A 24,985-nucleotide genomic window follows, 5' to 3' on the forward strand; every position below is an offset into this window, starting at 1 on the left:
CAATACAACACGCAGAGAGAGAGACAAGTATTAGGAAAAATGGTTTAATATTGGAGACAGAAGCAAAAACTGCATCACACAATAACATACGTTACAAAAATAAGTTTGACTGTTCCAACTACACGGTTATGTTCACAATGAGGACAGGAGAATTAGAAAGAAACATTGATCTAAAACAGCTAAAAGCAAACCCCTAATTATTATTATTTTTGTTGTTGTTGTTAAACTAATACATTTATCCACTGAAGGTGACTAAATACGTCTAACCCTATCTTATCATGTAACTGCACAACACATAATTAAAGTGAAACTTACCGCTTTGTCTTAGACAAAATTCTATTACTATGTATTAGCAAAAAAGAAAAAAAAGCAAGCAAGCCAAAGTTGTTCTAAAAAAAAAATTTAAAACAAAGCCCAACTTTCTTCATACCAACTAGAAATCAAACTCGGAAATCAGTCACAATCTGGCCCACAAGAGTAAGCCACAGAAATTTCCAATATTTTTTTCCTTTAATCTCCAGTATAAAAAGTTCCACTGGTACAAAATGCATAAGTACAATCAGTTGTAGAAATAGGAAAGCCCACTTGTTTTGACTTAAATTCCATCAAACAATAGAATCCAATGTATCATTAACAACAGAAAGCACACTCAAACGTTGTTACATATTCCACTGAAATGCATTAACTTTGGCTTTTCTCAAGACAATACTTAAAACTATTTAATTCTTATAATCCTAAACAAAATGACATTAATCTACTAACAACAGCTCTTACAGCACAGAAAAACACAAATACATTTTTTTCCATTTGACATTCGCCAAAAAATGCAATGAAAATACAGTTTTCGTTGTTAAATAGCACTTATGATAATTAACAAAACAGTGACATGATTTAAAAGTACAAGCCAGGAAACTTTAACCCCAAGGTGAGAAAGCTCAATGGTACTCCTTTGAGGACTGTACATGTATTGTGCTTTTAAATATTAAAACATACTATATGTTTTCTCATCTTCTGTAAATATTGATTGAGAGATTTAGTGGTTGTAGCTTACAAATGGCCTTTACTGACTCACGTTAGACATATTGTAACGATGAGGTCACAGGTTTTGTGTATGCTGACGTAAAATATCCACCAGGGGATACCAGTTCAAATTGGAAGAAACTGACATGGGAGTTCCAATCAGTAATACTCTGCATGCATTGTGTATGTGCATGCAATTTCCGAAGCGTTTTGCAGAGAAAATAAAGTGTTTTGTGCTAAACAGAATTTGTTCATTTGAGGAAGCAGGTCTGCAATGCACTCAACTGTAAATACTCATTAACTCATTTTCACCTGCTGGACTGCTCATACATGGAACGGAACAAAATAAAAAGCCAAAGATCCAAAAATAATAGTACCATATTTGATCGTTCTTTTAATATAAATTAATCTTATTTTGTTACTGTAAACATTGCTGAAAGAGTGCAAAAACAGTCCTCAAAAGGAGAAGATGACCTAATAGTTTTAGCGGAACTAGTGTGTAAAAGCGAGGGATACTACAGCAAGTCTTTACATTAGAAGGCAGATTTCGGCATGTCAATTACAAGAGTAATTGACATGCCGAAACATTTTCAGTCCCTGCTCATTTTGTCATTTCATAAGGGCACTTAAACCAAGGTCTGGGTCATAATGTTGGCAGTTCAGGAACCTATCACAATAGCATGTATATATGGCACTTTTTCAGAAAGATGAATTTCATACATTTGTATATATACAGTATGTTCTAAACGTGTAGACAGTAGGTGAATCCCTGTAGAAAGTGCCCTTGAACTATTTTTTGTTTTGCTTGGGTTTACTTAAAGAAAAACAAAAAAAATCTTCTAGACTTGGTTTATGTGCCCATATTTAGATCAACTGTCACTATGCATTACCCGATTTATAATTGAAAATGGATCAACTGTATACTTTGTCATATTAAAATAAAATTAAACAAGCTAAAAATGCAAATAAAATAAAAAAAATAAAATAACCACTGAAAGAGTTTCATTGTAAGAATTCTGGTAGTTAAACCTGAATTGTAACAAATATAATTTGAGTATTTGTATAAAAATTAAGATGCTATCTTGTAATTAAATTGTGCTTAAGATGTACGAAGGTTGGCTTGGATTGTGTTAATGCTCTTTATCTGCTTCGTCAGAAATGTATCGCACCATTGTCAGCATTTAGAAAAGTCAAACAGCATTCACCTTTTAAATAAACATCTGTACTCTGCTGCAATACATTCTGAATGTTTAATGGATTTTAATTGAGCAAAAAAGGTTAATTCTGAACTATGAACATGGTTTCTTGACTTACAATTTTCATAAATACTGAATATGTCCCCGAAGAACATAAGCAGATACTAATTTCTCCCTCATGTCCTAGACAACAGCATAGGTAATTAAGTTAAAGTAAGGCTCAGTGTCACATTAATACGGTTGCATTTTAAAGGCTTACCCCAACACTTTTGTTTGACTTAAAAATCAGTTCAGTCTCTTCATTTTATTAAAAGGCAAAATACAAGATATTAGACCACAAACAAAGCAGCACCTGTAGCGCATGTAAACACACAAGCAACAACAAAAAAGGTGTTTTTAATTTAAAGAAAAGGGTGGAAACTTCTTAGCTTTGACTTTGGCCCTCTGTCCCTTTGTTGGCTAGTGATTAAACATATGAAACTCCTACAGCAGAGTGTCAACATGAATAGCAAGGGTTGTTTTAGCAGACTTTGAGAAGAACAGAAAGGAGGCTTTAGAGATTCTCACCTTTAGGGTTTTTTTTTCGTACATTATATTAAAAGAAAGTAGATTGTGAGGTTTGCTTTCACAGCACTACTGTGTGATGTTCAAAAAAGTGAAACATGGGCACTTTTACATGTTACATAAAAGCAAAACGAGAAATAACAAACATTAACAATTTCAGGCAACTAGACCACAGAATAGCAAGTTAACAAACTTTTTTTTTTTTTTAAATCTATATATTTTCTTAAATATGAGGGATTCATACAAAACACGCAAGTAATAAAATACCCATGTTATCAAATAACTTTTCACAAGAAACACACTGAAGCTCTAGGCAGGAAGTACCTTTGGAATTTGGCACTAAATTCCACTGATTTAAGTTTTCTTTAAAAAGAGAAAAAAAAATCACATTTTGCTGAACAATAAAACACATTTTTATATCGTTTTCCACAATAGAAATAAAAAATGACATCAATGCTTCACAAGCTCACACACATTTTTCTTTTAGGAATTTATTTTCCACAAGAAATTTAGCAAATACGACTTGCTTAAAATAAAAAAAGAAAAGAAAAATGGGCTTCTATTGTTCAAGTAAACCGATTTTTAATCTTGTCTTTAAAAACATGAAACACTTAGACCTTAAGACTCATGATGATACCACAACTTAATCCACAAGAAGCACCAACGTTAATACGGTTTACAGTTACTTTTTTCTCTCTACATTTAACCAGTATAAAATATAGGTAATTTCATGTGCATTTAACCATGGATTGTCTAACTGTGAATCAGTTCAGCAAAAGGTGACAAGTAGGTAGCATTTTCCCCAAAACAGGGCAAATCTTCTTTTTTCCTTAAACTATTCTAGAAAAAAGTGGTTCTATATATAGTTTTAATGAGAAAGTGAGCCACTTAAAATGGCCTTATCAAAAAACTTTACACTGCCTGAAAAATGTAAAAACTATTACAGAGCTTTAAGAGAGATTCTATATTTAATCAGACAGTTTTTTTTTTCAAACTGCGCAGAAGTAGTCTGTTTAACTTAGAAACTGCCATTCCTTGCTCCTGGACACATATTGCTATTGGTACCAGCAACCAGGCAGAATGCCAATCCCTGTATAATACTTTCAAGTTTGCTTTAATGAAAGAAGAAAACAAAAACAAACAAAAAACAGAAACATTTTGCAACAGGCTTTTTTTCATGACTGTTCATTTTTTTTCCCTTGTATGAATGCAGCTATGCTTTCACATTAACTTCCCAATATTCATAGCTAGATGAGGTCACATGCAAATTCAAAGGTCAAACTAGGTCAAAGGTCAGTAGGAGGACCAAGTTATGATGTGAGGTCAGAAAGACATCAGAAACAATGACGGGACGATGACACTTTTGATTTTTTTGGACGCCACAGGGACATGCTAGGCAAACGATGAACTAACAGGCATGAAGATGTCTAGGGGAAAAAAACAAGGAAGAGTAAAAGTTACACAGAGTCTATGCAGCAGAAACAAAATCACTTTCATGGGTACAGGAAAACAATGCAAATCTCACGTTATTAGAAGCTATGATTCATTTAATTAATTTGCATTTTTATATATATAGATATATACTTTCTATAAAACACACACATTGAACACCCCAAAACAATCCATCAGTGCACTGGACAAGTGATGGATTAATTTTGAGGAAAAAAAACAAGTGTTTTGTAAACAAATATAAACATAAGGGAAAAGCCACAAAACTGAATATAACTAATAATGGACAGAACAAACAAAACCACCACATAAGTAAACAACAAGAAGCATGATTACTGCAGATCTGGGGCTCAGCAGTGAAGTGGGGAGGGGAAGAAGTCCAGTCTTGGCACAGATTTGTTATATTCTATAAGACTACTTCACATGGTACTAGCTAGTAAAATGAGAACTGCTCTTTAGGTATCCAATAAATTAACAATAGGCAATAAATAAATTCAGTTTTTTCTGAGGCAGTAAAAATTTTTGTATAAAAATAGAACTGCTTTTTTACAAATAAAATTTACAAGCCTGTGGCTCTTTATTCTGAATTTATCTTTCAAGAAACATCACATATTTTCTTTGTTTTCCCATAATTCTTTAGCTTTAGATACAGGTTTCAGGATGTGTTTGTGTTCCACAACACCCCATTTCAACAAAGACCAGTGTGATGTGACCAATAATATCAAGTCTATCTAGTTAATGGAATAAAAATATTCTTAAAATAAATTAATAATTGGAAAGACATTTCAGAACAACATGCTAGTGCTTGTTAGCATCAATTACAGAATAGGCCACCACAAAATTACCCATAATCGGCTAGTGCCATTAGAATATATTGATTGGGTCCATAAAGCACCCTGATTCCCTTTATAGGGTGCACATGGCACCAGCAATTAAGGAGTTAAATTGCACATTTTTTTTTTTTCCAGAAATTCTTAAAAGACATCAGGTCTTAGGTTAATGGAGTGAAACTTTTTTCAAAAGAAAAATAAACAAATAAATAAATAAATAAATAAATAAATAAATACATACCCTAGTCTAAACAACTTATCAGCTACTGTTAGGAAAGTCTACTCAATGCAATCTGAGAAATATGAGAAATGATGGGAATGGAAGCATTTATGTAAAACAAAAATATATAATAATAATAATACAAAATAAATAAAAAAAAATTAAAAAAAAAACTCTCTTGGTGAAAGTTGACAATATGTTCCTCCTCAGTCTCCTTTACTGAGACAGGCCTAGCTCTTTGGGGACTTACCCTAGCAAAGCTAACATAAGAGCAGTAAACTTCTAGTGCTAAGATCAGTATGGTTTGCTGTCATTCTTGGAGCGCTTAAGTTGAACCTTCAAGCGTTTCATGCCGATCTGGAAGCCGTTCATCGCCTGAATGGCGGCCTGTGCAGAGACTGGATTGTCGTAGCTAACAAAACCTACAGAGAGCCCCGAAGAGCAAAGAAAATGACAGAGACAATTACAAAAACGCAACACCCCATCTAGTCTATTCAAATCACGACTACATTTAACAACAATTAAAAAGGTATAATATATTGCATAAGTTGGTATTGCAATTGTTTTTAGATCAGTGGTGCTGAACGTATATCTAATGTACACAAACAAAAGAAAAAAAATATATACTCTTTCAATTCCTTTATATACAGTATGTAAAGTTAATTATTGCTGGAAGAGTTAATGCCATCCTTGTAACACAAATAATGACATGTCAATAACAGCATTTTAGCATGCGTCTCTATGGATTGTGTGAGGGTGATTTATTTACACATGTATTACTGTCCCAAGTTAAATTGTCCATTGCGCAGTAGCTCAGAGTCAACTTGAAGCAGGCAGCATTGCATAGTGGAGTGCATTTAAAAAAAAGGGGCGGGCGTTTAGTAATATGTTCACGCACTGGTTTGAGGTAAAGCATTACATTATAGTTATTTGAGTCACTTTCACACATAAAGACTTTGACTGACTGCCTTTGGACAGCAATTAAACCAAATGGTAACTTACCGGCACTTACTATATTCATGTATAGTGAATTTTGGCTGTTGTATCAAACTACAAACGCAGTAACAATGTATATATTTATCAACGTGATTAGATCACAAACGTCATTAAATAGGAAACTGTGTGATGATGTTTATTAATGGCATGAGCGGACATGGCCAGCATAGCTCATTCCACCCCCTCTACAGAAAGTGTAGTAGTCCACTATTTGTGGAACGTGACCAGAATTCTGTGCAGGTCGTGGACAATTGAAGTTGGGCCAGTAATATATTTATTTGTTCAATATTACATTCCGTACTACTTTCATTACATACCAAAGCACTTGCTCAGATTGGTCTGTTTGTCAATGAAGACTTTAGCAGAGACAACATTTCCAAAAGGCATGAACATCTGCAGGATGTCCTGGTCTCCAAACTCCTGGGGAAGGTGGTAAATGAACAGATTACCACCTTCTGGCCCTGTTGAAGATGAAGAAACAGAACACATATTTATAATCAGATTTGTATTTATTGATTGCAGACAATGCCCCCTGATGGATGAGGTGATTACAAATATACATTTTCTCTGTCACTTCATTTACTATATTACACACAACACAGGGCCAGATCAATTGAATTGATGATCCTTCCACATCGCGTGCAATGTTGCAATCTTGTACAAGTCAATTCAGCAGTAAAGCAATGTTGGCTGTTATTTTGAGATGACCAAAAAATCTACTTTAAAATTCAAAATGATTTTAAGACAACCACAACATGCCAGAAGTCAGTTGAAATGCAAACAATATATTGACTGATCATCAGGTTAAAGCATGCTTGTGCTTCAAGATGGAAATACTGTAAAGCCATAAATATTTATGACCAAAATATCTGGCGAATCACACCCATAAAACCTATTTTGCTGTTGCAATATACCAAGTATATATTGTTAGTTAAATTTGATTACGTGCCAAAAATGTTTTTTTTTCATACGTGAAAAACGCATTATAATAGGCTCACAAATATTTATGGCATTCCAGTAGTCTATTTACAATGAGACGAATGTGATCAGCACAGGCATATAATAGCATGATGCTATTGCATGTTTAGCCAACACAAGAATACATAGCATCCCAGCCTTGAGATTCATATAAACCCTTACCAAGTAATGTCTCATTTTCAATTATGCCATACTATATCTATCAGAACCAATACAACATCTTCATAAATCAAGAACATTTTGTGAACTACATGAATCCAAGTGCGCTGTAACTGCCTACTGCTTTTTGGTTTGCCCTGATGGGAAGACATGTATATTTTCACAGTAACAACTCTTCAAAATGTATAACTTATATATATATATATATATATATATATATATATATATATATATATATATATATATATATATATATATATATATATATATATATATATATATACACATATATACATACACACAGAACTGCTAACGGGGCTCTGCCCTCTCATTGGGTTGCGACCTGAGGGGACGGGGGACGGGGGACCACTACAATTCGCAAAATGGCCCCAAAAAGACTACAAGCCCCAACAGCCAGAGCAATGTGCCGAGGATATAGACTATAGATGCCAGGAGCACTCACCTTCTTTCTGGCTGCCTGCTGCACTCTGTTGCTGGAGCAGACTCTGGCTGTATAAGGTTGGAAGTGCTGCTGCAGCGTACTGCTGAATTCCTGAGTATGCCTGGCTCAGAGCATCCATGGTGCCTGCCGTCCCATTTGTCAACCCTGTTGCACCAAGTCCTCGTTAAGGGCCGCCATACCTGAGAGCATTTGAGCAACTTTACATAAAACCCAACAATAGAGAAAGAAAATTGCACTTATTCATTAGTGCTTTTCAAAATAAGTTGACATTCTCACACAGAACAGAAAGGCTATGGAGAGCTTGGACAGCCATGCAACTCAGCACCAGATTTTACTGAAAACAAAACAATTAATATATTACTGCTTAAAAGCCTTTCAGATGGCAAGAAAACATTGAATTCTCAAAGACTGAAGCTGTTACTTGAGGGGCCATAAAGGAGCACAAAATACATATAAATATTGCAATGCTTGACAATTGTTTAAAATCTTCTACAACAGGATTATATTTTATATTAATGATACTATAGTTTTGTTTTTTGTTTTTTTAGTTCTTTGAAGTCTTGATTTACTTTTTTATATGGAGGTTAAGATAATTATATTAACACTATCACTAATTAAGGAAAATTCTTGAAACTTGCAAGAATATTATATAAAGATTACCATTTTTATACGTTTTTGAGATCTGGTTTGTATATAAGAGGGAAAAAATTAACATGTACCTAGATGGGTGGAGAAACTGTTGGGCACTGAAATAAAAAATACAAAATTTAAACAAACAATTATATTTTAAAAATATGTCTAGTAGTGAATGATAAAGCTGAATCTCCTTGTCGGAGTTAGGGATTGTGACATGGGCCACTAATATAAAACCCAATGTCATCTATTTAAAAAACAAAATGTAACCTCAAGTAACAACGATCTCAAAGCCTACAGATCAATACACCAACATATAGATAGCTCTGGCTTCGACAAGCAAACATGCTTTTTAGTGAAGAAAAACCATGCACATATGAAACACAGACTGCACTAGAAACACTAGCAAGGCAACATTTTAAACACACGATTTTGCAGTGAATTCACAACTTATTTTGCATTAGTAATAACAGATTGTAATACAACAAACTGGTGTTCCTGAGCAAATTATAACTGCCACCATTTTCTGATGAGCCAGTCTCTGCTTATCATGGCTAATACTAGAAGCTAGTTTCGGAGACCCTGGTTAGCGTTAATCTTCAACTACCTTAGTTTCTCTCAATAACATATGCCTATTGACTGGCCTTCAGTTACAGTGCCAAATCAGACTGAGGCTTGACTAACTTTTACATGAAAAAAGGTACACTTCTCATGGTATTTCCCACTACATATATGCGTTCTGCATGTTAAGTTCATAAGAACATAAGAAAGTTTACAAAACGAGAGGAGGCCATTCTTGCTTGTTTGGTTGTTAGTAGCTTATTGATCCCAGAATCTCATCAAGCAGCTTCTTGAAGGATCCCAGGGTGTCAGCTTCACTTCTGACAGATTCCACTTTACTCCATTAGTAATTAATAGAATGCATTACACCTCTAAGTTTAAACAGACTTTACTATTATTCTTTGCACTGTTAGTACTTCCTCACTACACAATGACCATGGTAAAAGCTGGGAAATATGCATTAGCCCCGACTGATCTTAAATAACTTAATTTTCACTATTCCAAAAAATGTATTTGACACAATAACCCTTCTGAATTTGTAATGGACAGGGATCATGGGAAGTAAATAAAACGCCCCTTTTTTAATTGGGGGTTTTAACCAGATACGTGAAAAAACAAAATCCTATCCTCCAAGTCAATACTTACTGTTAACGGTGCCTGCTAGTGCATTTATATTATTCAATCCCACAGTAGCTCCAGCCAGTCCCTGTAGAGTTCCCAGGGACGCGAGGGAGTTCATGGCAGCACTGGCACTGGAGTTTGGTGTACCAGAGACTGCACAGGAGAGAGAGAGACAGGGCACAGGGGAGGGTTTTGGAAATGAAACTGGGGAAAAGCAATTCTCATCTCAGCATTAGAGCTAAATTCACTTTCTCTTTAATATGGAATTTTAATAATATTCCATATTAAAATTGTATAGAAATATACATGTATAAAATATACATGCATACAGCATCTAACTTGTATTCCATAAATGCACATTACTGTCAGTAAAATGAATACATAGGCCACCACAATTTACAACAATTGGGCCTCATTGGGTTGCGACCTGAGGGGGGGAGGGGGTCTACAATTCGCAAAATGGCCACCCCAAAAAGACTACAAGCCCCAACAGAGCAGTAGAACCCTCATACCCATGCATAACTAAATTAAAACCAGACTAGTTACCCAGAAATATAATACCAAAAGCAAAGTGTACACAGAACACAGTCACTTCCTGTATTTGTTCAGACAAAGTGTCTTCAAATTCAGAACAAGTGTGCCTTACAGTGAAGCTCATCAAATAATCTGTTCCAGATAATCTGGAGATTACGGACAGAAAATCGGAAACTCAATAAAATATAAAAGCATTTTTGGCACTGTACCTACAAAAACAATTATTGTGGTGACATGCAAGCCAGCCACAATTTTTCTGTAATTATTACAATTTATAATTTGACAAAACAAAACACAAACCAATTTTTTTTTAGTTTTTTTTTTATACTTGTAAACCCCCATAGAAATGTAATGGTTGCCAATATAACAATGCATTAAGAATAATCAAAATTACAGGCAAATGCTTTCAATCTTAGCACACAAACAGTCATATCATCATGAGTTTGTTATAACAGAGTAGTGAAAGTAATTAATCTAACTCAATGTCATGTATAAAAATTAAGACACCGGCAGGATATTAGCTGTTTTATAAGATGGCTGTCAACACCGACAACACCAATAAGCTACATCTTTGAGCTTTTGAATGCATTAGAAATATTGATTAAAGGAATGCTTCAACTCAACCTACAGTGGGAATGTCTCATTACCAACAGAGGACTTTCACTTCGGACACATTAGATCTAAAAGCATTACCAGATGATCTAGATTTAAATATTGTAACTAAAGCAATGATTTAAGACTTTTTCACAAAACTATACAACAATTCCACCCACAGAACACCTAAACAATGATATATGTCCCAGAAATGCACATCAAAGTACTAGTTCCATTTTGATAGATAAATACAAGGGGAGATAAGGAGCTGATTAAATGCCTCAATTGAAGTTAACAGTCAGCAAATACAACCACAGTTTCAAAACAGAACTACTTACTGCAAAATAAAAGCAAAGTACAATATTCTAAATAATAAAAAGAAAGTGATGAAATAATTCAAGTGAATAGCACAACCCAGTTTCTAAGCAGCAAGCAAGCAAGCAAGCAAGCCCTAAAATTTTGATCCCTGCAATCACACCATGGGCAGCAAAATCCGGTTCAATAGCGACTCTATTTAATTTTTCTGAAAGTGTTTCTGTCTCCCAGCATGTCCAACAGGGCTAAGGTACAAACTCTCAATTTAACAGATTTCACATTTACCACATTCTTTCCATTTGATCTCCTGTGCTATTGTTGCCCTCACACAACATTGACTAATAACCCTGTCTGCTGGGAGAGATAGTGTAGGAGTCACTGCGTGTTCATCAAGGCTGCTGCCTGACAGTGTCTGTCTAAAGTTTAACAGGGTCTGCTGGAGTTACCAGTGTGGAATCTCTCAAGATCAGGTTTTCCTCCACCAAAGAGATAAGTCTTCTCTTAAATTATTAAAGACAGCCCCACCCACAAACAGGATGCAGAACTACTGCGCTTCGTCATGCATATGCAAGTCTCGTGCAAGCCTCAAACCTGCATCATGCATTGAGTGTTCCCATTGGCACCCAACTCACAACCTTTAGGTTATAATTTTTTTTTAGCCACCATGCTGTTACAGCACCATGCACATGTTTACGGGACTACTGGAAAGAAATTTAGATTGCGTTGTTTTTTTTTTTTTTTGATTGTTATTAATATTATTTACTGGCTGCAGTAGCAAAACCAAGTCTTTTGAAATGAACAGCTTTGACCAATGAAAGCCATTTTAAAAACCCCAGCGAAAAAGGGCTACAGTATACTTTTTTTTGGTTTGTCATTTGGGAGAAATATGAAGATGAAGAACCAAGAATCGTTTTGTATGATTGTATGATTATGTACTGAAAACAGAAAAAAGTATGTTCAGTTATGATACATCTTTAAAAAAAGTAATCATATTTCCCCCAAATTTGGTCCCCTCCGAGCAGGGTATTACCTGGACTTGTGAGTGCTCCAAGGGCACTAGTGGTTGCAGAGAGAGGGTTTGCATTCGAAGTTGCTGCTGAGTTTTGTGCTGCTGCTGCAGCTGCTGCTGCTAAAGTTGCCAGGTTCTGTAACTGCAAAGCATTCATACCTAAAAAAGGAGCCAAAAAGGATTTAATATAAACCGTGTTTTAATTTGACTCTTATCATCTTGCAGTTTTGTGAAGTTCTATCCCAAGCAGATGTAAACTCTAGGGAGAAGTCCGGACAGAGGTGCTTGTTTTTGTGGTTTTAGTACATTAGTGGAACCGCTCACAACAGGTTCTCATTCACAAGATTTGAGGATACGCATGCAGAGAATGACCAAGCCAGGTCCCAGACTCACAACCTTCTGAACCGCACCCTAACCACTCCTTTAAATGATAGCTATTACTAGCTATCACTTTCGAAGCAGATCACTACAGTATGTTTCAAATATTCTTTGTGTTTTACTCAGTCTCTCTACTGAAGTTTTATATTCTTTGTATTTTACTGTCTCCTACTGAAGTTTTCCAACAATATTTTACTAATGAGCCATAAAATAATAATTTGATAGTTGTTTAAAATGAAGCTGCACTTTTTATTTGTATTATATAATACAATAAAATTACTTTGAGAATCATATTTTCTACTTACAGGATAGCCCTGGAGGGAGACAGCAGCAGCAAGCACCAACAGCAAATTACAAATTACTTATTTGATCAAATCAGGTTTGGAGCAAAACACTAGAATCATCCGGAATCCTGGAGATCATATTACTGTTTTGCCATAAACTTACAAACCAGTCAGATTATGAAGGCTTATTTCTACAGTTTAAAAAAAAAATGGAAAAAATATTATTACTTGATAACATAAAACAGTTAGAAGGATTAGATCCTTGTTGGAGACCACCAAGATGTCAACACAACAAAACTGCTAAGAAATAAATAAATAAAACAGGACAAATGTAAATGGATCTAGAAGCCATGATTATTTATTTTAGTGCACTCCAGAGTCTGAAAGCAGGAAGATTAAGCCCAGCCGTCTCTCAAATGTATACCATACCCTGGACATTTATAGTACACAAGGGGCGCTCCTTTACTGGTACTAATTTAACTCTAATTAAAATACATACATCTAAATTATTTCTTTGCTGAGGCTATACTATTGCATTTGTGTCAAAAGGATGCTCCTGGTTCATCTACTACTATGCTGGAAGGAACACGCAAAATAAACAATCAATGGATGTCTACCAGGGTGGTTCAAATGCGACCTTCACTTTTAATATGGCCAGTAGACCTTACTGCAAAGTCGCCATGTTGGTGACTAAGCATTTGCATATATACAACAGAACTTCGGTTCTGTAATAAAGGCTTTCTGCTTAACTGTCAGAATCTGCACCGCCCTTTTGATCTCGCAGAGTCAATCCTTTTGTACAACCAGCTCCCTTTTCTTGTTTCCATAGTAATGCGCACCAGCCAGTAAAGTTAGGGTAGAACAGTGAAAATTATCATTCCGAATTCAATTTGCGTTGTCTGCAGTTCAAAAGAGACGGTTATTGCCAACTTAAAGACATTTCAGAAACAAAAAAAGGTTCTTACCCTAAATAAAATGTCAAAGAAACTGAAGCAATAGTCAAATCTATTTGCATTTGGAAAATCCACATCTGGCCAACTCCACAAAAATGAGAATGTACCTGAAGATGATGCAGAGGAGCTAACAGAGCTTTTAGCCAGCTTATCTATGACAGTAACTGAAGAAATGTGTTCACTTCCCTAAAACTTTTATATATCTATCTTCCATGGCATTTGATTAATATAGTTATATTTCCTGGCATTTTATGCACACAGAAAATAGCTCCCTGGCATTTAATGTATATAGTTCCTGGCAATTTATGCACAGAATATAGTTCCCTGGAACTTTATGGAGTTAGTTCTCTGGTACATCAATTGTATATAGTTCCCCTCCCAAAATTTAACGATAATAATAATAATAATAATAATAATAATAATAATAATAATAATAATAATAATAATAAAAAAAACACCCGTTACATGAAAACAAAGCAACGTGTGTGCAAAATATGTGTGCATATTGTCCCCGTTTGAAAATGCTGGCCACCATAAAAATGCACTTGGCTACCGGTTGATGTCCACAGGCATGTCTTGCAACAACAAGGGAACCACCATCCTACTGAAAACAGCATGTATCCAAAACAAATACTCACTAAAAATCAGTACCTCCACAGAATACAACTTGGCAAGTAGAATATTGTGTTTTGTGCCAGACTGACATTAATGACAGGCACAAACATGTATCATAATAAGAAGTAGCTACCATCATCAACATCAATATTTTAATACAAGCATTAACTGGGTTGCACTTCATGCAGGAAGTGCCAAGACATTCCACCACTAAGTGGTGTGTGAACACAAATAATATGTTTTGAAACTCCCAGTTTCAAAAAGGAGTGTTTTAATACCACAGCACCCACTGTCAATATATTGAGCCATCAGCATAATGAGAGCTTTTCAAAGACTAATAAACACAGGAGCACCTACTAGTAATGAGCCCCAAATGAGTAATCTTTGATTCCTGGATGTATGGATACATAAACATGATCATGAGCAATCAAGAAGCACAACTATTCTTCACCCAATGTCTGTGATAAACATCTCCTGCAGAGAAGCACAAGCACTTGATGACCCTTTCAAATACTTTCAGTGTGTTAAAGAATATTGTAGCCACTCAAGGACACGAGCAGCATGATGTCTGGAAGAAACCCTTAAAAGGAAACAACTAGAAATTCCGTTCATTTTAGTTTTGCAATTATATATATAGCCAACTGGCTACCAACTTGCTTGCAAGACCTTGCCATTTCTTTTTTCTTCCTGAGAAAATATGTGATATTGTGACTCCATCTGCTTTTGTAGTTTACTATAAATCAGGAGGAGTTGAAAGGTCACAGTATAACATCATTTCAATCGAAACAAATAGGCTCAACATTTGTCTGAATATATCATTTACATATACAGTGGTCAGCTCTGCTTTTATCTCATTACTGGCTGATTAAATAAATAAATGACATATATATGTACAAGGGGCCATGCATGCAGGTTTAATTTAATGTTCACCTTAGGCAATGTTATATCTTATTGTTCATGGCAATTACTATGAATCTGCACATCAATAAGTAGGAACAGATGTCAGTTGTTACGAGTGCTTGCCCGTCAGAGCCTGTTGAAAAGTGGCAGATGGATGGTAACAGAACACTCAAATCCCATTAGCATATGCACACAATTCTTGCTTTTTGGGTTCGACAAAGAAGTGAAGAGAAAACAGCAAGATCTTTTGCTAGGTAAGGTTCTCTACCAGTGGAGTTCAAGTCTGAACAAGGAGCACAGAGGAGCTGTGAACAGTTCTTCAAGATTTTTTTAACGTGGTATCCAATCACCTCTTGAACTACTGTAGAGCAGCAAATAATTAAAGACCTAGTATCATAATCTAGCCTCAACAAATATTATACAATTTTGTTTTATTTTTATTATGGACACTTTTACCGTACTTCTTGCTGCCTGTTTTTTTCCCCTATGTTTTCACTTTGTCAGCTGCAACTTTAGCTTGTAGGTTGTGTCGCTTCTTATTTCATACCAGAAAAAGACAAGAGGAAATCTAACTGCCTCTGGAAATAAGACCGATTTGAAAGGATTGATCCTAATACAATTGTGATGCACCTTTGCATTCTGTGATCAGCTGCAACTACCATTGTGCAAAAGATTTTTCCCATTTGGAAAGAAAACATCATTTTAAATATGTTAAAGTTGCATATTACTGTATTGATCTGTGCTATATTAACATTCCAAAATATTAACTGAACAATATACTATTACATATAATAAAAAATAAAATAAAAACTGGTATGTAACTGGTTTGCAGCAAACTAACAGTCATTTCAATCTTTATGATTGATCACAACAAAGTTATCTTATTCAAAATAATATGTACAAAAAATAGGCAAGAGATTTCTTTTGACGTTATACCATGCTGCGGCTCCCAAACAGTGTATCAAGGTGCAGTCTGTACCAGTGCTAATCATTAAATGACACACTAGAGATTTGGAGGTGCACCTAACTGGAAATTAATTATGATGTAACCTCAGGGAAGGAAGCCCCCAGGTAAAAACTGCATCACCAGCTTTGTGAGAGATCAGAGCTACATGTGGCTGTCTCATATGAATCTGATATAGCACTGAAAATTACAGGTGAAGCAGGATGATGGAGAAACAACAGGAATGTTGAACAACAGTTACAGGTATTGTCATAACTAATATAAACATGAAACAAGGTCTAAAAAATGTGTTTGTGTAACTCATGTGAAGGCTAATACTAAAAAAGGTTTTAATTTTAGCACAGTACCCATTTTTTAAATTTAGTATGGAATATACATGTATTACAAATTGATGTTTATTTCAAATTAATTAGGCAGGAAACCATGGGGTCTATTGTAATAGATTAAACAGTGATGGATCTATATACAGTCGCCCTATTTTAATTCTATTACTGTTTTTCCGACAGGTGTGAATTATTTACCCACCCATTAATAGTGAAAAAAAAAATAGTGAAAATGAGGTCCTCTGAAAATCAGGCTGATAGATTCTAGGGTGACGGAATCTGCCACTGTTTATAGCCTTAAATTAGATAGCATTCATTTTTCAAATCCATTTAACACCTACCATCAATTATGCCCTTCTTAGGATTCCTCTACCTAACTACTGGAGTGGAAATATGCAGATGCTAATTCTCTCTCAGCTCCTGGTTGGCAGCTTTATCTCATCACAAACCATTTTTCATTGATGAACCTAGTCATCACCACAACCCTCAGCTTTTTATAGCAATGTAACACTAGCAACAAATATATCCCTGGGCAAGGATACAAATTACATTTGGCAGGTGTCAGTATCAGGACACAAGTAGTCCACCAGGACAAATATGGATCACAGGATACTCAGTAACAAAAGCCCACGTGAACCTTCTTAACATTCAGGCCAGTGGTTTTGAAGACATACCAACTAGAGGCCAGAACTCATGCATAAGCAGGCCACCAATACCAGAACCTGTTCATAACATTACACATTATACACACAAATACATTCACTTTGAAAAATGAATCTAAATGTATTTTTGTACATTATGTGCTTCTTTTAATACTAAAGTTAAATGAAAGTTTATCCACAACTGGCATATGTATTGTATGCACATATATGATGCAGACACACATGTGTCTCCACTAGTCCAGTTGTTTGGGTGGGGGGGGGGGATATGAAATCCGCAGGGGAAGGGGGTAGCCAGTCATTCAGATGGCAATTACGATGTGACTGCCCCTCACAGAAATGGCTTCCGAAGCTCCCTGCTGTTTCTGTAAACAGTTTTTTTTTCTAAAGTGAAGCTTCTTTGTGTAGTAATTTCCAGGGAGGATTTGGGATAAAAACAGCACTCCGCACACATTAAAAATATATACAGTCCTGAGGGGCTGCCGAGTGGCGCATCCAGTAAAAAGGTGCTCCGCATGGAGTACAGGAGCCTGGAGATCGCAGTTTCGAATCTAGGCTATGTCATTGCTGGCCATGACCGGGGGTTCCTAGGGGGTGGCGCACAACTGGCCGAGCACCGCCCGGGTACGGAGGGCTTAGGTCGGCAGGGCAATCCACGGTTCACCGTGCACCAGCGACCCCTGTGGCTGATAGGCGCCTGCGGGTCTGCAGTGGAGCCATTCAGATCTGTGTTATCCTCTGACACTATGGGTCTGGTGGCTTCGCTGTGGACTAGCGGGAACACGTTTCGGAGGACGCGTGTTTCAGTCTCCGTTCCCCGGGGGGTTGCTGCGGTGAACCGGGATAAAAATAATAATAATAATTAGGCATTCCAAATTGGGGAGAAAACCGGGGTAAAAATTGCTTAATTGCTTTTCCTGTCAGTTCAAAGCCATGGGATTCTTTTCACTTTTCAGTTCATCTTTTCACCCGTAATGAGCGTATGTGGTCTGTTGTAATCTTCTATCCTCAGTGTGTGCAACCCAGAAACTTAAATGGAAGGTCACACAGCAAGAATGACCTAATGATAATATTCATACATCATCTGCTATAAACACAGCTTGTGATGTTAAATGTACAACTATCTGCCTTTCAGATACTATTAGCCTTTGATTCCTGATACCAAAGATTTCTTCATTAAACAAAAAACAAAAAAATAAAAATTACATAATTCTGCACAGGGCCACAGAAGTAACTCTACTTCATTATGCTTCTGCAGTGTTTAGGTTTCCTATTAAAAACAGGTCACTGCTTCTTTTCTGTCATCCTTAATTATTATTCAATGAGCTTTCATTTAAAACTGCAGTTAGGAAATCAAACGTCTCACTGCAGCTGGAGTCTGGAGACACACTGTTTAGACAGCAGACAACCATCAGGATTATAAACTGTGAAGTTGGGACATGAAAAATTCACTGAAAAGTCTACAGACACAATGTTACCTTATTGTGACCTAAATTATATGTACACATCCATACATATAATATACAAAAAAAAGAAAGCTTAACTATGTATATATATACATACATATACACACACACACATATCACTAACCATCACAGTATATGTACATTAATTTATGTGAATACAAATATCTTCTTTGGATAGACCTCAGAGAACCCTTCATTCCCTTTATCTCTGCTTGCTAATTAACTAATCCCTGATCAAAATTAAAATGGCAGGAGTTCAGCTTCTATCAGTGCAACAGTGGAAATGTCACCACCTTAAAATTAATCCGTAAAAATAGTAAATCTGTATTTTTAATGCACAGTTGTAGTCAAAAGTTTTTTGTAGTAACAGGAAGGAAAGCTGAAATATTGTTTGACAGTAGTATACTATATGTTGATGTGCCATAAGCGTACGTTACAATTTAAAATGGGTTTTAAGTTTTACTGACAATGGACTTTATATTTCCTATTTCAACAAGTCATGTAAAACCCATTTTAAAGGCTTCTGGAAAAGCGCCATTTTAATCAAATAGAATAAATATGTTTTTTGATGCTGTCTGTAGAGCGAACTTACCTGTTTTTTTTCTTGCTTACCGCCCAAAAAATATTTGTGTTCATGCCCACCACTAAAATCCTAGAATAAACAACTTGTATGATATCACCGTGTAACAATTTATTGCTTATGCCTCAAAAGTATAGAAAATGGCTATTATTCCCCACAAACTTTGCTTTTGTGACCAGGACAGTGATATTTTGAAATTTACCTATTTTCCAGAACATTCCAGATAGATTCAGTGCTGAGTAAACTTGGAGTAACTTCTAGAACTTTCCAGTAATATAAATAGTAGTATAAATACAGGGGCCTTAAGCCCACCAGTTCAGTTTAGTTCCAGCTGCCTAAGTGGATACATATCTGCATTTTTCTGAGATGGCATCAAGGTCATAGGAGACTTCAAAATGGTGGCATTCCTGATGGGTCTCCAAGGCGGTTTTACCAAGCTTCCCTGCTATCTGCCTTTGGGACAGCAGGGACACCAAGGCGCACTACCACAGGCGGGACTGGCCACAGCGGACCGAGTTATCTGTGGGGAGGAACAACGTCAAGTGGGAGCCACTTGTGGACCCCCGGAAGGTGCTGATGCCACCACTGCACATCAAATTGGGCCTTATGAAACAATTTGTCAGAGCTCTAGATAAGGAGTCGGCAGCCTTCAAGTACCTTCAAGACTTCTTCCCTAAGCTGTCTGAGGCAAAGGTCAAAGCCGGTGTCTTCGTCGGACCACAGATAAAGAAGATCCTGGAGTGCAATGAATTCCCCAAGAAGCTCACTAGTAAGGAGAAAGCGGCTTGGAACAGCTTTGTCGCAGTGGTTCGGGGCTTCCTGGGCAATCACAAGGCCGAAAACTATGTGGAGCTGGTTGAGACTCTGGTGAAGAACTACAGCACAATGGGCTGTAGGATGTACCTCAAAGTCCATATCCTTGATGCTCATCTTGATAAATTCAAGGAGAACATGGGAGCGTACTCGGAGGAGCAAGGCGAGCGCTTCCACCAGGATATACTGGACTTTGAACGCCGCTACCAAGGACAGTATAACGAGAACATGATGGGAGACTACATTTGGGGGCTGATTCGTGAAAGTGATTTACAGTATAATCGTAAATCTCGAAAAACTACTCACTTCTAAATCTTTTGTAGTCATTTTTGTATTACTTTAGTATAAATACATGTTCATTTGGATTCATATGTTGTTTTTTTCTGACTTTATGTGAACGAAAAGATACAAATTCGCCCGTTTTCTCATTGGAAATAGGTAAATTTCAAAATATCACTATGGTCACAAAAGCAAAGTTTGTGGGGAATAATAGCCATTTTCTATACTTTTGAGTCATAAGCAATTAGGAAATAACACTTACTACCCAGGAACAAAAATTGTGTTACATAGTGTATTCTAAGTGACTTGCTGAACATCCAAAAAGGGAAGGACAGAGGAAGCAAGAGCGCAAGGCTGGCTTATACAGTATATCCAAATCATTATTCCTATACCCAAAATAAACTAATAAAGAAATGTGGACATAGTGGAGCTTCATTTCAATTATATGACCTTACATTGCCAGTCTATGAACGGCTGGGGGAGGGTTTAATGGCTTTTGACGGTTATAGTCAGGAGTGGCTTTAGCAATAAACTTGGTGGCGTTATCACTGGACTGCAATTCTGAAGGTAGAGGGATCTGGGAAATACATTCCCTGCCTCAATACAATAGTTTTGAATGGGTAACGTGTTACCCCTGTGCATACCTAGGCCACAGAAAGAAGCACCTCGAACACATTGTGTCCTGTGAGCCTGGTGGGTAAGGAAGCACTCTCCACGTTATAGGTTTGACTTGTTCCCTAAAGCCATTTGCTACGTTTCTGCCACGGCTGTAAGGTGAAAAAATAGTAAATTTCACTCACCTGCCATTTGTTGAATGCCGCCAAAAGCTCCCAGGTTATTAGAAGAGGTGGCTTGCTGGAGGAGCTAAAAGCAAAAGGGAACAAATTTGTATCAAAATGACAAATTCTTTTCCTATCGCAACACCCTCACCTTTTGTTTTTTATGCATATTTTCATGCCACAGGGATCCTTATAAAGCTTGTATTGTCAAACTAAGAATCCCTCAGGGCAGTGCTGCAAATGCATATTCATGTCTAAGCCCTGTTCAAACCGCATACACAGGAAAACCTCACTACAACTGGTGCACTAAACAATTAATAAATTTACAACTTTAACAACCAGGTGTTAAATCTGCTTAAACCAACATGCTGTGACTAATTAAAAACTCTCAGTAGTCTAGTGTTGCAATATTACAACTCTGTCAATCAAGGCTGGTTCCCCCCCCCCCCCTCCCCCTTAATCAAAATAAGTTATTATTGTAAGTGAACGAAAAACACCAAATCCAGCTGTCAGTCTAACCAATTACACTCCAATCTCTCTTTAGAAACAGCCAAGAAATGTTTCATGAACAGCAAACCAGATTTAATTAAATCAAAAAACATGTGCCGAACCACTCGGCTGTCAGTAGACTACTCACTGCCAAGTACTGTGGTGTAAGCCCTCCAAGGCCAGTGAGGTTCCCCCAGGTGGCAGTATTGAGCTGCTGCATCTGTTGTGCCAGCTGCTGCTGTAAGCGTCTCTGTTCCTTATCCTTCTGAGTGTCAGCAAACTTCACCACAATTGGAGAAGAGCAACCCTGTCAGAGAATTGTGTTAAATACAGTTAGTGGGGAGGCAGGTTAAATAAAAAAATAAAAAAATAAATATTATTATTATTATTATTATTATTATTATCAAAAATGCCCCCTCAACTAACAATCTGCAGTTCATGAAACTGTACATGTATTTTTTTGTTATTGTACGAACTGTTTTGGAGTTTTAATTTTACAAACTCTCAGGTTTCTAATGCTGAAAAACAGGAGTGGTTCATTAATTGATTTCTAGCACTTACACACAAACTAAAAGCAGTGTGCAATTCATAATGTTAAATACTTGACACAAATAGATATTCTATGCTTATGCCTTCCTGAAGTACCACCTTCATTATGTGTACTGTACGTTTACCTCCTCTCTATCAGGACGTAATTTTCCCAAGGGAAGCCCACTATCACAAAGTTTGAGAACCCTTGTTCTAGATGGATACTCATTGTCTGATCTGGGGATTGCTCAAACAACTGAGCTACTCCCTCACGCCACCCACAGCAACATTACATAAAGCATAAAAGACAGCAGAGCAACACAAGATGTTGGTTGGCAAGTTCAAGTACAAGTGGGAATGCCTAATAGATGAGAATGCACTGTATAATGCAGTTTGAGATTTGTGTTTTCTTCTTTCCAGTTTGCGGTCTATGAAAAAGTAAAGGCCCCTTTTGTTTATGATTTGCAGAGTTTGGGCACTTCACTAGTATATCAGGAAGCTGTCATTGATTCAATTTAACGATTACAGTCATGAAGTGTTTGGGTTCTTGCCCTTATTGACTGCTGGCTTTCAGTTGCCCCAAGCCTCTGCAGCAACTCATATGTCCATAAGTTCAAGCTACAGTTGCTGTCTGGGGAAAACCCAGGCTAAATCAATCAATCAATCAATCAATCAATCAATCAATCAATCAAGTCATCCACTATCATAGCATCACTGTACACAGTCTATCAATTAACACTTTGCAGTCTAGCTGAACAACAAAGCTTCAGAATGTTCTTTCTTTATTTAAGGGCTGTTCCTAATAAAAGTAACCATACCTTGAATCTTACAATAAATGTGTATTCTAAGGTGTTTTGTAAATGGGGTTCATTTTAGAAATAAGGGTTCAAATGCAGATGGATTTATAGTCCCTATTTATTTATGAAATAAAATGCATGTATATCAAAGTTATTCCCCTATTATGGAAATAATGTCAACAATAAAGATAGTGACTGTTATTAGATCTAAACCGGAGCAAGCAAATGCATTAATGTATTACTGTACATAAAACAATGCTCTAGTCCAGTGGTTCTCAAACTTTTTTTGTTCACGTGCCACCTGAATTTTTTTTATTTTTTTTAATCTCGGCAGACCATACTAAAAGCATAAAAAAAACTATAATATTAAGAATAACCGTAGACTTACCTTTCTTTATTTTAATGAGATCGGTGGGCCTGTTTCTGTGAGCAAAGTTATTTTAAAATTGAAGTCTTAAAGAACGGTTCTAATTTACTTTTCATAACAAATTTATCGAGAGGAAAAAAAAAAGGATTATATACTTCAGTGTGTAATTCGGCTGGTCGAGTACTCAATTTTGTTATGTTAGCCTCCGTGCTGATCTCAATCACTCTGTAAAAAGTGCGGACATAAACCGCAAAGATAGCCTGTAAGTGCAACATTTAAAATACCAATGTATTTTTGCAATGCATGGATAGTAAACTTTGTCTTTGTCTCCTTTTCTGTATATTTTCATTATCAACAAAAATACATGATTGGCATTTTTAAATGCTTGGTCACTAACAAGGTAAACATTGCAGGTTGTCAGCTCTGTTTACGGAGATATTGAGACCGGCAAGGAGGCTTCATTCATTTTAATTAATTACAATAAATGGAAACTTTGAAAACCTCCAGTTTAATGTTTACAACAAATAGAACCTTGCTTGAGGAGCTATTTTTTCTCCAAAGCGGAAGGATATATAATAAAATTGTTAGTGTTTCTGAGTATTTGAATATTTTAATTGTATCTGTTTTATTCGGTTTGTGCCTCCAACCCAACTATACAATGCACGCCCTGTCGTGTGTTATCCCTTACTTTACAAGCTGCTGTGTTGAGTGCATATGAGCGTAATACATGAAAACTCTCTAGTAAAGAATACATCTTAGACACTCTAAAACTATATACAGACCTTTTTTTAACTTGGAGATATTCTCTATGTATGCATTTTCTTCCTGCTTCTGTAGCTGAGTTTTTTAGATTTCAAATTTTGGATTTGCAAAAAGATCTAATAACTATGCTGTCGCTTCCTTTCCGTAATTATGTTAACTTTCCACGGACCACCTGAAAGGACCCGGCAGACCACAGATTGAGAATCACTGCTCTAGTCCAAGTGCTTGGAGTTCACTATTTCTCAAAGCCATGTTTACCCCTTTCACCCATATAGTTCAACTTATTATGTCTTGGACTGACTGAATATTACCTGTCTGGCAGCTGACTTCATAAATGCATCAAAGTTCATATGAGAGGATAACAAGAAAATAACCGTTTTTTATATTTATGTAGCTTAAAGGGTTTTTATTCAATCCATATATATGTCATTTTATGGTCAAGTGAATAACCCCCCTAATCTGTTCAATGTGTCAGTCTGTGCTGGTTCTCCCTACTCCCCAGTACTGGCCTTGTGTATTTCATTACTTCATCACACATCCCTCAAGAATGAAAATTATGCAAACAACAACAACAACTAGAATCTAAGAAATATGCTGTTGTTGGAAATCATTTTAACAACAATGAACTGTGGTTTTGTGCCTCTGCCAACTGCTGCTTTAGATCTTAAATTGGAAACAGAAAAATAGTTGACTATGTTTTGTAACCACTATGTATGTATGTAGTTGAAAATATAACAAGATCAATGTAAAAGTAGGTACTGCATTGTTACTTAACTGTTGTTTGTTGACCTATTATTTGAAAACACATGTCATTATATATATATATATATATATATATATATATATATATATATATATATATATATATATATATATATATAATTACTAAAGAAACCAGTGTTTTACT

The 24,985-nt window shown here is 36.2% G+C and overlaps 1 protein-coding gene across 1 annotated transcript in view; it reads right to left on the bottom strand.

Moving 5' to 3' along the window:
* Positions 1-28: 28 nt before the first annotated feature.
* LOC117415851 (CUGBP Elav-like family member 2) overlaps positions 29-24,985 on the bottom strand; it is a 151,444-nt gene continuing 126,487 nt past the window's right edge. The window contains 9 exon segments of the mRNA XM_059027286.1: positions 29-4,207; positions 5,530-5,701; positions 6,593-6,736; positions 7,876-8,037; positions 8,040-8,072; positions 9,715-9,843; positions 12,164-12,301; positions 21,157-21,220; positions 21,773-21,931. Coding sequence (XP_058883269.1) covers positions 5,574-5,701; positions 6,593-6,736; positions 7,876-8,037; positions 8,040-8,072; positions 9,715-9,843; positions 12,164-12,301; positions 21,157-21,220; positions 21,773-21,931 — 957 coding nt within the window. The 3' untranslated portion in view covers positions 29-4,207; positions 5,530-5,573.

Source organism: Acipenser ruthenus, chromosome 7, assembly GCF_902713425.1.
Source record: "Acipenser ruthenus chromosome 7, fAciRut3.2 maternal haplotype, whole genome shotgun sequence".
Classification (NCBI taxonomy): Eukaryota; Metazoa; Chordata; class Actinopteri; order Acipenseriformes; family Acipenseridae; genus Acipenser; species Acipenser ruthenus.